Consider the following 17172-nt stretch of genomic DNA (forward strand, 5'->3'; position numbering starts at 1 on the left):
AATAAGGAATCCCGAAGAGTGTTTTAGTTTCTTACAATATCAAGAGAGTAAAAGAGATGAAAACACATTAAATGGAGAATCCCACAAACAAATTACATGGCAGAGCAGAAGACCACCACGTCCGTGTGGTCAAGACCGAAGCCCCCCAGGGTGGAGCAGAAGACCACCACGTCCGTGTGGTCGAGACCGAAGCCCACCAGGGCGGAGCAGAAGACCACCACAACCGTGTGGTCGGGACAGAAGCCCCCCAGGGCGGAGCAGAAGACCACCACATCCGTGTGGTCGAGACCGAAGACCACCACAGTGGGATCAAATTGACAGGAGAGCAAGTCTGGTTGGGCAAGTCTGAAACAGAGAACATGAACAAGTTAAGGGTAGCCTCCGTGGCTACGACAGGATCAGTCGAGCGCTCAGAGAGTTCGGCTGAGACGTGACTAGGCTCAGGAAGTTCCACAGGGGCGAGGAGAGGCTCTAGTAGTTCAGCAGAGACATGGAGAGGCTCTGGTAGTTCAGCAGAGACGTGGAGAGGCTCTGGTAGTTCAGCAGAGACGTGGAGAGACTCTGGTAATCCCATGGTGTTTAAACTGGATTCCAGAAGATCAATGCTGATTTGACTCTGCTCATGAAGATCATTGGTGACTTGCATTTGTTCATGAAGATCATTGGTGACTTGCATTTGTTCATGAAGATCATTGGTGACTTGCATTTGTTCATGAAGATCAATGGTGACTTGCCCTTGTTCATGAAGATCATTGGTGACTTGCATCTGTTCATGAAGATCATTGGTGACTTGCATTTGTTCATGAAGATCAATGGTGACTTGCCTTTGTTCATGAAGATCGTTGGTGACCTGCATTTGTTCATGAAGATCAATGGTGACTTGCCTTTGTTCATGAATTTCACCGGTGACTTGGCTTGACTCCGGAGTGTCGACGGTGACTAGCCCTGACTCTGGAAGGTCAATGGTGACTAGCCCTGACTCTGGAAGGTCAACGGTGACTAACCCTGACTCTGGAAGGTCAACGGTGACTAGCCCTGACTCTGGAGGGTCAACGGTGACTAGCCCTGACTCTGGAAGGTCAACGGTGACTAGCCCTGACTCTGGAAGGTCAATGGTGACTAGCCCTGACTCTGGAGGGTCCACGAGCACCTGACTCGACTCTGGAGGGTCAACGGGAACCTGACTCGACTCTGGAGGGTCAACAGGAACCTGACTCGACTCTGGAGGGTCAACGGGAACCTGACTCGACTCTGGAGGGTCCACGGGAACCTGACTCGAATCTGGAGGGTCAACGGGAACCTGACTCGACTCTGGAGGGTCAACGGGAACCTGACTTGACTCTGGAGGGTCAACGGGAACCTGACTCGACTCTGAAGGGTCCACGGGAACCTGACTCGACTCTGGAGGGTCCACGGGAACCTGACTCGACTCTGGAAAGTCAACAAGGACCTGACTCGACGGCCATCTTGGGCAGTAGTGCTGGGCTGGCGGCCATCTTGCATCGTGGCGCTGGGCTGGTGACCACTTTGTGCTGTGGCGCTGTGCTGGCGTCCATCTTGCCTCGTGGTGCTGGGCTGGCGGCCATCTTGTGCAGTGTCGCTGGACCTGCGGCCATCATGGGCAGTAGAGCTGGGCCGGCGGCCATTCTGCGCAGTGGCTCTGGGCTGGCGGCCATCTTGTGCAGTGGCGCTGGGCTGGCGGCCATCTTGTGCAGTGGCGCTGGCTCGGCAGACGTGCGCTTCCTCTCCCTTCTCCGTCCGCCATGGTGAGACGGCAGCTTTGATCCGTACCACACGAGCCCCTGGTCGAAGGGGGGCCATGGTCGAGAGCGATGCTGAACCTCCTCTCAACCACTCACTCGTCGGCAACCTCCCCTGGTCCCGCGAAACACGACCAGGCGGGTTCCCTCAAACCGACTCCTTCTCTCCCGCTCAGTGGCTGGGGAAGAAACATCAACAGACATACCGCTGGATCTCTTGTGTGACGGAGTCATGAAAACTACAAGGACTCCCTCCGTGACACATACTAAAACAGACAGGGTATAAATACACAGGGAAATGACAATGCTAATGGGGAATTGGCTGAGTGCAATGATTAATGACCAGTGACAGCTGAGTGAAATGATAGACAGAGATCGTGGGGAATGTGGTTTATGAAGAGACAGACACCGTGGGGAAGGAGGACATCTAATGGTTACCCAAGGGAACACAAACCAGACACTGTGACAATGTGTCTTTGTTATTTGCCAGGGTTTTTTTTTATGTAAGAGATTGCAAGTGTAATGAGATTTAAAATTATAAAACCACAAGTGAAAATGCTTTTTTGGTTTACAAATGTTGTGTGCTTCATTGTAAGCAAGAAAATCGAACCTTTGAAACCTTTTTTTTTATATAAATCAAATTTGTGAATTTCTTCATATTTTGTCATAACGTATATATCACATAATGTTCAAATTAGATGTTGAATCCCAAATTTTCAGTTTGGACTCAGACTTCATGGACCCCACTATGTTTAATAATGTAAAATAAACAGTACCATCAGTGTTATCAGTGTTAAGTCAAGTCAGCTGAGGACAGATCTCTTTCTAAAGCACATTTAAAACAACAGAAGTTGGTCCAAAGTGCTGTACAGCATAACATTATAATAATAACAGATTAATAACACATTATTTGCTCTGTCTCTCTCTTCATTAGGCAGGATGGTGTCTATAACTTCATCACAGATGAACCCACGGCCCCCAACTCAGAGGACAGCACTAGGACAGCAGAGGGCCCCTCAGCCATCCTCAGGACCAGAACCTCCTCTTCCAGTAAGACGCCTCCCTCTGCGACCCCAAAACAAACACAGAGTGGACCTCAGCCAGCACCAAGCAGACCAGCGTAATGCTAAAAAGCACAAAATGGGTAAGCATAAAAGTCTGGATGTTTAAGGGCTAAAAGGAATAGTGTTTGAGACATACATAGTGTATGCATTTGAATTTAGGTTAAAATATTTGTAAATAGACCTCAGATTGCATGTATTCAGTATGTCCAATAGCAGGTAATGTGTAATGATACATGGCCGTATCTGGTATCCCCCCTCTGTTCATAGCATCTGAGTCCGTCTATGTGGTATCACTGCAGGCACCCAGAGCCCATGGGAGGAGTGCACCCATCACCACGGCTACCATGAATAAAAAAGTAACAACAGGTATATCACAGATCACAGTGGTACTAACTAGAAATCCATATACAGTATCTTAACTCCCTTTTTTATGCCTTTATGTTAGAGCCGGAGGTTGTGGATGACATAGAGGACATCACAGTTAGAGTATTATCTCCTCAGTCTGTCCTTATTACCTGGATTGATCCACTTGTTGAAAAGAAGAAGGAAATACCAGGAGGATCCAGGTAAAAATGAATTATATCATTTTTAAAATGGTGGGCCAATTGGTATGTTGGGTGCATTATATATATTCTACTGTTCAGAAGGTTAGTAAGATGTCTTTTGCTCATCAACACTGCATTTATTTGATCAAAAATACAGTAAAAGAGTTTTGAAATATTAAATACAATTTAAAAGGAATGTTTTTTTACATTTACATTTAATGCGTTTTAAATTATAATTAATTCCCGTGATGGCAAACCTGGATTTTTTGCAGCCATTACTTCAATCAACAGTGTGATCATCATTCTAATTTGCATATTTGGTGCTCAGTAAACATTTCTTATAATTATCCGTGTTAAAGCAGTTGATGAATAGGATGTTTAAAGAACAACATTATTTGAAACAGACATCTTTTTGTAATGAATGTACTATGAATGTCTTTACTGTGTCTGTGTCTTTTCTGATTAGAGACCCCAAAGTTTGGAACCATAGTATATACTGAGCTTTAGAATTAATGTGTGTGCAGGTATTATACTGTGAAATACAGAGAGAAAGGAGAATCTGCTCGATGGGAATACAAGGACACCACTCAGAGACGTCTCATAGTTGAAACGCTCTCTGCGGACAGCATGTACGAGTTTTCTATTTGTATCTCGCAAGGAGATCAGAAGGGAAAATGGAGTGCATCTGTGTTCCAGAGAACCCCTGAATCAGGTTTGTTTACACTCCCTGAACTTTAACCCAGATGTTTTGCTTAGTTTGCATTGCTGAGCAGATAAATCCAGATATTATTTGTTATTAAAGTGATATAATAACAAATACTAGATTTAATTATCTTCAAACTAAAAGGGTCAATGTCAGATTGAACAACATACAGAATTAAAAGATTATGATAAAAAATTTACTAGAAGTTCTTTTTTTATTTAACATGGTTTAAATCCAATTTAAAAAGCTGTTTCTCTAAGTGAATTGAATTAGATTCTGCTCTTTTATTGCATGTCTGAAAATATACTAATGAAGCAAAGGATAAGCAAAAGGGTGTTTGTATTGTTTTGTACACCCATACAAATGCACAAATACTCAAAACAATCTTGCCTTAGTTTCTGAAACCATGTAAGCATGTTCTAACATCTCTGTTTACTCTCTATTTGATCGGTTTTCTCTATTTTTGAATAATCAGAATGACTTCATTCCTATTGTTTCCATCTGAAAAATCTCAACGCAGAAAAAATAAGTAAAGTTTAAGAGAATACACAGTGCTCCATATTGTTTGTAAAATCATTTGTTTGTCAGTCCTAGTTTGACTTTTACTCATCGTTGTCAATGCAGCTCCTTCTGGCCCTCCAGAAAACTTTCAAGTAAAACCACTTAGAGGAAAAGGTACTGCTGTCACAGCAACCTGGGATCCGCCTGAGCAAATAAATGGGCGAATAAGAGGTAAGGCCACAGGGTATGTAGGCTGTCAGTTCAGTGAGATCCACATTAACCATAGGAATAAATATTTGTTTATTATGTAATCACACAACATTACTCTTGCCTTGTATCTGTTGTATCTGAATATTTAGCTGGAATAGGAGAAAGTATTTTAACACTGATAATATTTTATAAAGATATCTGTCAGTTCTTTCTATGGGTTTTGAAATTTGCCCTACAAAAAGAACATAAAACGACTTTGGCATTTGGAAATTAAAACATCACTAACAGTTGACCATATGTCTTCCCTGAATCCCCTTATCTGTGTGCAGTGCAAAAATATATGGGAATGATAAGCCTTCATCATTACTTTTTTCCAGCAGGCATGTAGAGCACCTGTCTGTAAAGCTAAACCAACACAAATGTACATGTGGAAAACACAAACTGTGTCAGGGATCTGCAAGAAATGGGACCCAAATGCAGAATGAGCAGAAACGGTTCAAACAGATGGGCAGGGCAGACAATACGGGCAGGAGGGATGACCACAGAGACGGTCCAAGATGACCACGGGCTTGAGCACAGAGGAAGCAGCTCCAGAGGAAGGGCCAGGCAGAGACAGGAAACCCGTAGCTTCAAGTGAAACTCAAATGTCACCAGTCTAGTCGCCAGGTAGAGACTCACGAGACTTGACACGTGAGAGAGGTGAGCTGCTTCCAGGCAGTGGGGTTCAGTGGCCAGGAAATCTGAGTGGGGGCAAGACAGGACAATACACAAAACAAGACTAGACTCAAAACGACACACAGACAATAGAAAACAAAGAGTGAACAAAAGGCAAAATAACCAAAATTATCCAAAGAAATAAACCAGTTTAAAAACAAAGCCAGGATCCAAAAAAGGAACTGCACTCTCAAACTGAGTAAATGAAACCCTAAATCAAAAAGAGAAAAACAAAAACTAGGTTAGGATGTGCACAATCAAAAAACAAGATCTAGATAAAACTAAAAGGCCAAAAAGGAACCGAGGATATAGACTAACTAGACAAGAGATCAAAAACAACTTGAGCAAGATCAAAAGGATAACTTCTGGCCCAAGAAGCAGATAAACACCAAAAACGAACCAGCAGAGACACAAGGAAAGAGAACCCGATATATAGAGCAGTACACATGAGGATCAGGTGAAAACAATCAAGCAGACAAGGGCTAAACAAGGGGGCGTGACCAGGGGTAACAAGGAGGTGGGACAAGGGGAGCACGTGGCAGACACGAACAAAGACAGAACCATGTGCTTAGACACAAAACAAACAAAGAAACATGGAACAGAGACAAGATGGACAGGACTGTCAGGGCAGGATCCTGACAAACTGTTCCCTTTCCATGTGGAAGGAACTTTCCTTTTTTTATTTATTATAGATTTATTGGTTCAATCCTGGGTATTTCCAGTGTTCATTGGAAAATATTCAGCTATGGTATCCAAATTAAATTGAACGTACTGATTAATTTGACATCTACTTACAGAATACATCCTTTCCTATGCTCCTGCTATGAAACCCTTTGGTTCAAAGTCAGTTACATACCGTGGCACCACCACCTCTGCTACCATAGATGGACTTATGCCAGGTGACCGCTATATCTTCAAAATTCGTGGAGTCAATAGGAAGGGCCAAGGACCACAGACTAAAGCCGTCGTTGTTGCAATGCCTGCATGTAAGTATTCCCAAAGATGTTTCTCCAATAAACTTCAGCAGCTATAAAGAAACTTGGTTAAGAGCAGTATCTTATTTTTTGTCTCCAGCCAGCTCTACTCATTTAAGGAACACAGACAGCCACAAGGCAAGTCAAAGTGCCTCCAATACATCATCAAACAATGAATCAGACAATCAGGAGCCAGATGAGATGGAAGAGTCTGATACTCAGACCACAACTCAAGCACCACCCACCAATAGACGAGGACGCCCTCTTTCTCAAACAAGGTCCTATCATAGCATCTTCTTCTCTGTGAGGGGTTCTGTCAGAAACGGAGGTTCTAGATCAAGGTCAAACTCCCATTTATCCTCCACTCATGCCAAGGATGGAGAAGGAAATACAAATGAGGAAAAGAAACCAACAGACAGTCCAACAGAAGAGGAAATCAGAGCAAATGAGGCTATCGATGACACAAAACCAGAGAGACGTAATAAAGCTTCGCCACAAATAGAGGAACATTCAAAATACTCACCTGACACTAAAGAATCAAAACCCAATCAGTCTGAATCTTTCCATAAAACATCTGAGGACAAACTTCCTTCTTGGACCCCTCGCACATCCTCAGGTGTTGATATTAGCAGATTAAGAAGGCCTAATTCTCGATCAAGACTGCGGAGTGAAGATTCTTCAAATTTGTTGCAAAACCAAGAGTCTGCAACTACAAGAAAGAACCGAACAGCAGTCTCCTATCCTGAGGGAAAGAACTCGTACAACCTGATAAGTGTCACAGAAAGGACACTTTCAGCGATCTCACCTCAGGAAACCATGCCTGGACCAGAGAAAAAATCTGAATCAGAATCATCCTCATCCCTCTTTTCTTCTCCAACTTCCTCTTCCACCTCATCTTCTTCAGTATCTTCTCATTTGTCATCCTTACCATCATCATCATCAGGTACAAGAAGGATTTCCTCCACTTCAGGTCGAGTCACTACTTCAGGATCTGGTGCCATGTACCCTAATGGAAGAAGAGTTGGAATTTCAACTAGAGCTCAGAGACTTCAAACCGGAAAGCACAAACTTGATTCATCTTCAACATCTGCTTCTTCACAGTCCACACTGCCAATGGGAACAAGGACAAACAGTCACGATACAACAGAGGAGCATGATACCAACCACAAGAACATGGAGCTAGATGACACAAAGGGTGAAAAACCAACTGAAGAACCCCCAAAAAAACATTCTGATACAACTGAAGAGGAACACCCAGAACAAAAGGAAAATTATAATAACAAAGAAGAGAAAAGAAATAGTTATGGTTCCACTTCCCATTCTTTTTCAAAGAATAACCCTTCTACAAAAGGAAGAAGTTCACCCCTTTCATTACCAAACCAAAATTCTAGGATAGTTACAGGGAGTCGCAGACAAGATGGGAGAATACCGTGGAGTAGGACTGCCTCATCTATAGGTGCAGGAAGGCCAATCATTACAGGTTTTCCTTCTCGTTCTACTGCTGTGAGCTCTCAAGACAATAAAACTAAAATTTCACCCACAACATACCCTTCAAAGCATGAGGTTAATCCTGTCTCAAATAAACATAGTGTGCTAAATAAAGAAGCAAATGTTGCAATAAGTTCCAACAATCCCAGTAATAATGAAGATGTAAAAATTAGCAATGATCATGAAGATGATTATCTTTATGAGGGAAGCAAAGAGACCTTGAACAGGCAAAGCAAAGATGCCAGCTCAAGTGCTGCACCTAAAACAACAACAACAACAACAACTGGGAGTGAACCTCACAGACCTGCCCAGAACTTTGAGAATGAAAGTGTGGATAGAGAACAAAGTAGAACCAGTACCAGTTCAAAGTCAATTCCTTCAGTTGCCCAAAAAGTCCCTGTTTTGGCTTCTAATGGTCGGGTCCACTCCCCTGTGGTGGCAAGCCGTCTGAAAGGTTCACGGTTTCCGAGTAGGGTGTATCCAGTACAACACAGAAGACTGGGCTCTGTTTCCACACCAAGCTCTTCATCATCTTCATCACACTCCTCTTCAGCATCAACATCTTCCTTCTCTCAAAATAGTCCAGCAGAATCACCATTTATCTCAGAACAGCACACAGCTGACAGGAGTAATAATAATTTTAGAATCGCCCAAAGTTCAGTTTCTCGCTCTTTCAATGGGCTGTCTGCTGGTGAAAGCTCTAGTGGGAATTTATCTCCTGAGTCTCGAAATCCAGTGATGGGATCAAGGCTACGGTCAATTTCAAAGGAAAACACTCTTGTCAATGGCTACAAACCTAGTTATGAAAAAGGCAAGCATTATGTTGTCTGCAAGGATGTCCATGCTGTACATACAACAAATTTATTGTGTGCATAAGTATACTTTTACTCATTCCTCTAATTCAATGTTCAGGCAGAAATGGACGGCCAAATCTCACAGCTGCAAATGGCAAAGTATCCACAACATCTGATGAAAATTCGAAACCAAAAGGAGTCCAACATATCACAGGTCCTGATGGAACAAAATGGGTGTGTTTATTTGCAGTGTTAATTATTGCTACATTTGGCAAGCGCTGAATGTCCCTAAATCCATTAAGATGCTTTATATATGCTATTAGTTTATTTACTACTGTCCAACATAATTTATACACTTTGTTTCTTGTTCTAATTTCTAAACTACATACCAGGTTTTTTAGCACTGATAGTGACCCTCTGGTTTCATCAATGATTTCATTTTGTTAAACATAAATGATAGAATGTAAATTAGATCTGTAATGTACAAGATACTGTAAACCTACTGTCCATATCCATGGCTTCTGTTACATCTGTTGTCTGGAAACATTAATAAATCAGACAGTACAGCAGTCCAAACAGAATTATCTTTAAAGGAAGCAAAGATGTGAACAGTTTCGTCTCTCTAGTCATGCATGGAAACTCCACAAGCAGGGACCTTAGGACACTTTTTCAAGCAAGACTGTTTGACTTTTGTCTCATTTTGTTTTGAAAGAAAGATTCTTCTTTAATAAAGTTTTATTGACTCTTTTAGATAATAGATCTGGATAAGAGTGTCCTAATGAATGAAAATGGAAGAGTCCTTCAGGATTCAAGGGGAAGACCCAGAAAAGTTGTCCTTGGGGAGGATGGCAAGACTATTTTTGGTGAGTGGCTTACAATTTTACTTTCATAGAAATAAGAAGCCTGTTTTAAATTGACTTTAATCTATGTTTGCAAAATTAGATGACCAGGGCAGCCCACTGGTAAACCAGGAAGGATTAGCATTATTTGGTCATGGAAGAGAAAGTCGACCTGTGATTAATCCAAGTGACAAGTACCTTACTGTGGGAGGAAAAACCATTGTGGGCTTGGACCGCCCTAAACCAAGGACTACAACCCCGACTACAACAACCACTACAACCACAACTACAACACCAGAACCTACAACAACAGAAATGGTAACAGAAACATTGGAGCAGTCAACATTAGCTGCTGCGCCTACATGTCCACCTGGACTTTATTCTCGACTGGACAAGAATGGTTTCCCTATATTGGATGCCGATGGAATACTTAACTGCTACTCTGAAGGTGAGATGAACTCTTTGCAGCCATACTTAAAGGGTTAGTTCACCCGAGAATGAAAATGTGTCCATCTTCTACTCACCATTGAAGCATCCTAGCTGTGTGTGACGTTTTTCTTTCAGAATAATCCAATCTGAGTTATATTAAAAATTGTTTTTGATTTTCTAAGCCTAGAGGTAAGCGGGTGTTTGTTGTCAACAATTTTAGAAGACATGAAATAAAGTGTGCACATCTGTATTAAAACGTCCCTCACACGGCTTCGGAAAATAAATGCCTCCTGTAGTGAATCCATGCGTTTTTGTAAGATAAATATCCAGATTTCAAACATAATAAACACTTCTTTTTCTCACTTCTGCTGACTGTTGGGAACTGGAAGACATGCAGGCAGATGTCATAGTATGTCAGCGCTGCCTGGTTATCCCCCGGATGTGCCTGAATAACCTCTGTTATGCCTTGAATCTGTCTGTGAAAAGCATGCTTTTTTGGAGAAACTGTAGAAAAATCATTTTCCTCTAACTGCTGCATACTTTTAGCAATTCTAGCAATAGCCTCCTATCCTGACTTAATATGTGAAGAAACCTATCAGATATTCCCCCCAAAAGTGTAAACACTTGGTGTGTTTGTTTGAGCATCCTGAGTAACACAACATAGGAATATTGTCCCAACCAGTGCATCATTTTAGCAAGGGACTTTCTGTTTGTCTGACCAGTAAAATATTTCTTTCAAACTATCTTTGCACTTCTGTTTGGTGACGCTACTGGCAGAATTTGCCTCTCTCTAGAGAGAGAGAGAGAGATATGTTTACACTTTTTGGGGGAGGAAATCAACAAATGTTATACAGTTTTCTCCACCAAGTCGGGACAGGAGAAAATAGTTGATCGCTGAACAAATTACACACATCACCTTTAAGATTAATAATGCGAGTTAACTAAGTGTAACTGAGCTTTAATGTGGTTGCACATCTCATCAGTTATTTGGTGTTTTTGTCTAGAAAATCATGAACCTGGCAATAGTTGCTTCATTTAAGAGTGGAAGGTAGTATGAGGAAAAAGATATGTGAAATGTGAAAACTTAATTCTTAAAGGTAATGCTACATTTCTGTCTGAATGTAGGTGTGACGAGTGGGGCATGGGACTCGAGACCGGTGGGTCGAGCAGGTGTCGCTCATTTCCAATCACTCCACCGGTCTCGCTCCTGTTCCCACGGCTCTCGGCCCCGCCCCACTCGTCACAGTAGGCTGAATGCTAATTGTTGATGTAGATTTGTTAATTGCCACAGTTCACCAGTCCAAATTAAACTGAGCCAAAATGAATGATGTGTCCCACAATTGTAAGTTGCTTTGGATAAAAGCATCTGCAAAATGACAAAATGTTAATATACATTTATTAGTACCACTTGGGGGAGGATTCCTCTGGTTTCCAGCTTCCCTAAGAAAACACAGTTCAGAGATGTGTTATGGTTATGGTCAGCATGGCATCTGATGATGTTGTTATTAATGAAGATAGTGTTGGCTGATTGCTTTGTTTAATGGCTGCCAAGCTACAAGCAGATTGTTTTTACATTTTGCTTTTTGTATGGCCATTTGTACTCCATTTCTCTATTAATCTATTAAACTTTCTAGATTGTTTGCTTTTGTTCAAGAGGTGCATTCCTGCTTTTTATTTTTCATTTTTCCATACAGAGTGTATTTAAGTGCTTTGAACGGCTAACGACATTGGCTTTATTCTCATGAAGTGCTTTGGATGGCTAGTCATGCACCATATCAAGTCTAGTTTGCATTACGGTACAACCTCTCAAGCACTGATGCCATCGCCACTGCCCTCCAATCAGCACTCACACATCTAGACAAAAAATACTCATACGTCAGTGTGCTGTTCTTAGACTTCAGTTCAGCATTCAACACAATTATCCCTCAACAGTTCATTCACAAACTGGTCCACCTGGGGCTCAACACTTCACTGTGCAACTGGCTGTTGGCCTTTCTGACTGGAAGACCTCAGGCAGTACGGGTCGGCAACAACACATCCAGCACCATCACACTGAACACTGGGGCCCATCAAGGATGTGTGCTGAGCCCCCTCCTCTTCACTATGCTGACACATGACTGGACACCATCACACAACTCCAACCTCTTCATTAAGTTGACACAACTGTAGTGGGTCTAATTAGCAACAGAGATGAGAAAACTACCGGAACGAGGTGAGCAACCTGGCCGGGTGGTGCAGTTACAACAATCTTTCTCTGAATGTGGAGAAGACAAAGCAGATTGTTGTTGACTTCAGGAGAGTGCACACTCAACATGCTCCCTTGACCATCAATGGTGCGACTGTGGAGAAAGTGAGCAGCACAAAGTTCCTGGGTGTGCACATCACAGAGGACCTTTCCTGGACTGACAACACCACAGCACTGGCCAAGAAAGCACAGCAGTGTCTCTACTTCCTCCGCAAACTGAGAAGAGCCAGAGCCCCTGTTTCTCAATTTCAGGGGACCAAAAACAATAATTTCAGTTTTAGCTTCATTAATTTGGAGAAAGTTATTTTTAACCATTTCTTGACATCATCAAGACAGTCCAACAACTGTTGAATGGAATCAGCAGCTTTCAATGGGATATACAACTGCTCTATATATATCAGCGTATAGATGAAATGAAACGTCTTCTAATAATATTCCCTTATGGAAGCATATATAAGATAAAAAGGAGTGGGCCCAAAATGGAGGGACACCATTAATAACAGGATTAATGGAGGGACACCACTAATAATAGGAGCTAAAGAAGAAAACAATTTGCCCAATGATACAGAAAAGGACCTGTCTCTGAGATATGAAGTGAACCACTGTAAGGCGGTACCCTTGATACCAATCAAATGCTCTAAATGCCAAATAAGTACATCGCGATCAACTGAATCAAATGCAGCTGTAAGATCTAGTAGTATTAAAACAGCATTTTTACCAGCATCAACTGCAAGTAAAATATCATTAGATACCTTTAACAAAGCAGACTCTGTGCTATGATAAGCAGTGAAGCCAGATTGGAAAGGTTCCAATAAATTTGCTGAATTTAAAAACAGGATCAATTGTGATTGCACAACTTTTTCTAACAACTTTGACAAGAAAGACAGCTTAGAGACTGGGCGATAATTATTAAAAGAACCCTCATCCAAACCCTGTTTCTTAAGTAAAGGTTGAACAACAGCATGCTTAAAACAATTTGGCACTAAACCAGCATCCAAAGATGAATTTATCTGCTCACTACCTCACTCAGTTACCTCTTCAGTCAGTTTAAATAAAGAATTGCTTTCTGAGCTTTTTGTCAAGTTAATGAAACTGAATAAGCTATTTTGCTCTACAATCATTTTATCTGCATTGTTTGTTTACTTCACTGGTTTGCACTCTATCTGCCATGTGCCTTTTGCTACCTTTTTAAACTTTATTTTATTTATTTATTTTTACATGCCCTTATTTGTAAAGTTGTATTTTTTATTGAATCTGTATCTATCTGTACTTTTATGCTCTACTGTTAGTGTTATCTGTATGCTCAAAGGGTCTGAGAGTAATGCAATTTCAATTATCTGTATGTATGTGCTGTACATGTGGAAGAATTGACAATAAAGCAGACTTTGACTTTGACTTTATACTGTAGGTTGCAAAGTGAAGAGTTGTATGATTCAGTGTGCACAAACTTGGATGACCTTTCTGGAATAACAACTAGACTTTGGGCAAGAAAGAATAGTTTGGGCACATTCTCACTACCATAAAAGAGCAATAGCATTAACTTTGAAAGCAATGTTAAATAAAGTTGCATGTACAGTGGACCGAAAAACGTAACTGGCTCATTTCGGACACTTAAATCCCACATAATGGTCATTTCTTTACAATAAATGCCACTTGGATTCATATTTTGTTATATAACACAAAGGTGTTAATACATTTTTAAATGTGACATGAGTGTCCAAACACTCCTTGGGCCACAGTAAGATGGGAGTCAGCATCCTGCGAACTTTTATTCTTCCTGTTTTTGATTACTACTCTATCTTACAGGTGGGCTTTTTGAGGAGACTACCACAACCCCAGTCCCACTTCCTACAACAACACTGGTTCCCACAACAGAGTCTCTTACAACAGACCCTCCAACTCCTGAGACACGGCCTTTTAACAACACCCCTACCTCTGAGTTTGATGTGGCTGGAAAGAAACGGTTCACAGGTAATACCTTTACTACATATTACAAAAGTTAGTACTCTGGTATAAAATGCCATATTTCCTGTTCTTATTGGTTCCAAACTCAGTAATACCATGCAGAGATTGAATCTCTCAGGAAACACAACTGGCCGCTCACAGTTAATTTCTTTCCAATCACCTCAGCATTTCCTGTAGATGTTAGGCACTAGAGAGTTGAATGGTGAATGTGAAGGAAATTTATCTGGCCTACAAGTGTAAGTCATTCCCTTGCTGATGCTTAAAAGCAGCATACAGCTGACCTTAGCTAGGATTTACATGCAAATACTTATTGTCCCTTGGTAGTTAAATGATCTTCCAAATTCCACCCAATCAGCTCAGTCAGAGTTCATAATAATTTTCAAAAAGAGAGACACAACCCTTCTGTAAAAACTTGAATCCCTAATTCTCAACCAATATGTTCACAAATGCTCTAAAAGTGCTGGTTCCTTTAGCGTAATCAGGTGTTTTTACACCTGGATCGCGTTTGGATCGCCAAATATAAATATACCCAACACCGTTTAATTGGATTGTGATCCGATTACTGAACTACATTAAGAGGTGTCTGGGACAGATTTTGACCACATTTGATTTAGATGTAAATACAAACATGTTTTGTTTATCCACATGCAGCTACACAAGGAATAAATTTGATTATGCTGTAAATAAACATGTCACTTTGACAGACTGAGCCGTTCAAGTCCTGTGTTGCAAGTTCTTTTAATTATGCTGCTCTTGCTGTGTGAAAAAGACAAAAGACACCACACTCTTGTGATTTTCTGACCTGATTCAAATTGTGTTACTGTGTTGTTGTATTCTCGACAAAGAGAGTGTTTTACCACCGTTTCTTCCCATTTATTCACTTCTTGCCCCATTAACATCCTTTATTGGGCATTTGAAAATACATTTTGAAGGATCCAGTTTTGTATTGTGCAATCCAGTCACACTGAAAATGCATTGGAATGGAGATGTTAATGTAATTGGGCTAAAATATCCAGATACTATCTGGATATGACACAAATTGTAATGGCAGGTGTAAAAAGGTCCTATTTTTAGTATTTAACATGAATTAAAACTGTTAAATAAACTAACTTATGGGATATGACCTCCAGTATAGTTGTGAAAAATTACTAGTAGAAGTTACTAGTAAATGTATACACTGTATCATTCATGAGTTTGGGGTCTGTCAGATTATTATTATTATATTATCATTATTTATGTTTTTGAAAGAAATCAAATATTGTATATATTTGATCAAATATAAAGTACAAACCATAATATATTATGAAATATCATTACAAATGATAATAACTACTGTCTATTTTACAATGTAATTTATTCTATGATGGTAAAGCTGAATTCTCAGCAGCCATCACTTCAGTCTTCAGTGTCACATGATTCTTAAGAAATCATTCTAAAATGCATTTTTGGTGCTCATTTCTTTTTATCATTGTTGCTTAATAGCTGCTTAATATTTGTATGTAAACTGATATTTTTCTCAGGATTCTTTGATCAAAAAACAAATTGACAGAACAGCATTTATTTGAAATATACATATTTTATAATATTAGAAAAATCTTTACTGTCACTTTTGATCAATTTAATGCATCCTTGCTGAATAAAACTATGAATTGCTTTCAAATAAAAAACCTTGCTAAATCCAAACTTCTGAAAAGTAGTATTGTAGTAGTAGTACTGTAAATTGAGAGCAAATGGGATAATAAGAGGAAGATATAAAAAAAAAGATGTCTTTACCTTTAGGCTCTCTTTTTTGGATTATCTAAGTTTACTTTCTACTACTAGAGGTCTCTCCCCTATGGCCAGAGTGTAACTTACCTTGTCAACCCTCAGGTCCATGTCTAATAACACATAGCGTGTGTTGGTTGAGGCTATTTTAGAGTCCACTGACTTCACAGGCTCCGAGGACTCAGTTTCTTTCATGTGGGCAACTTCTGTAGGAAATATTTAAGAATGCCTGAGTGAAAGTTTTTAGACTAGGCTCTATAAATTACGGCTGAATGTCTGTGGGTTTGGGCTTCCTTCCCAAATTCTTCAAGACTCAGTATTTTTGTTAGGATACAGGTGTGTGCCTAAAAAATATATATTTTGATTTGTGATTACTATTAAGTTCCATTCCAACCAATTCACAAATAGTGCAATTGTATTCCACTTAGCAGTGGATTAGTGTAATCATGATGTGACCCCTTGCAACCTGATACCTGACTCTAGTCAAGCTTTTTCAGGTTCAGCATGAATTTGTTTACTAAGACTGACTTGACTATAACAGCTTTTGAACATTAAGTTCAGCAGACTCCATTTTTCTGAGCTTAAATCACCACAGGCTGCACCTAGCTATGGAACATTGTTTCAGATTCAGTTTGCATGCAGAGACTGTGCCAGATGAGTTTCAGAAATGGTTATGCTGAGCTGGAGCTTTGGTTAGTGAGCTGGCAAATTTAGTTTTGCCCCTCATTGACTCTTTACAGTACTGCACTTGCAGTAGAGAAGTTCAGATTACTATAGTTATAAGTGTCTGCTAAACTCATCTACCGCAGCTCTGCACATGTCCGACCTGGTGTCCAATAAAGGCATGTGACAAAAGCGTAATGGACTTGGAGACCCAGCATTTCTACTTTTTTTGCTCTCTCTTTTTCTTTACTTTCTTTTCTAAGTTTAGTATATTTTGGGTACATAAGTTCTTAATCTACAGACAAACTGATTTCACACTACAGTAGCAATACACTGTTAATAATTATGCTATTAATTTAACAAGCTAATTTTAAACTTATAAAAGTCATACAATAAAATAAAGAATGAATGGCCAAACATCTTTACACATGAAACAAATAAAATAAATGAATAAAAATAATTGTAAAAGATTCTGTTTTATTGGTTTGTAAGGCCGCTTTTTAAATGTCTATTT

General features: G+C 40.3%; 1 protein-coding gene across 1 annotated transcript in view; it reads left to right on the forward strand.

Annotated features, from left to right (window-relative positions):
* The window catches only part of LOC132092369 (fibronectin type III domain-containing protein 1-like), a 40821-nt gene that overhangs the window by 9188 nt on the left and 14461 nt on the right, over nucleotides 1-17172 (forward strand). The window contains exons 5-15 of the mRNA XM_059498572.1: nucleotides 2695-2904; nucleotides 3092-3190; nucleotides 3270-3390; nucleotides 3894-4081; nucleotides 4697-4804; nucleotides 6295-6483; nucleotides 6572-8774; nucleotides 8876-8987; nucleotides 9505-9616; nucleotides 9696-10040; nucleotides 14073-14237. Coding sequence (XP_059354555.1) covers nucleotides 2695-2904; nucleotides 3092-3190; nucleotides 3270-3390; nucleotides 3894-4081; nucleotides 4697-4804; nucleotides 6295-6483; nucleotides 6572-8774; nucleotides 8876-8987; nucleotides 9505-9616; nucleotides 9696-10040; nucleotides 14073-14237 — 3852 coding nt within the window. The remainder of the gene's footprint in view (nucleotides 1-2694; nucleotides 2905-3091; nucleotides 3191-3269; nucleotides 3391-3893; nucleotides 4082-4696; nucleotides 4805-6294; nucleotides 6484-6571; nucleotides 8775-8875; nucleotides 8988-9504; nucleotides 9617-9695; nucleotides 10041-14072; nucleotides 14238-17172) is intronic.

The sequence above is a fragment of the Carassius carassius genome, chromosome 18, assembly GCF_963082965.1.
Source record: "Carassius carassius chromosome 18, fCarCar2.1, whole genome shotgun sequence".
Lineage (NCBI taxonomy): Eukaryota > Metazoa > Chordata > Actinopteri > Cypriniformes > Cyprinidae > Carassius > Carassius carassius.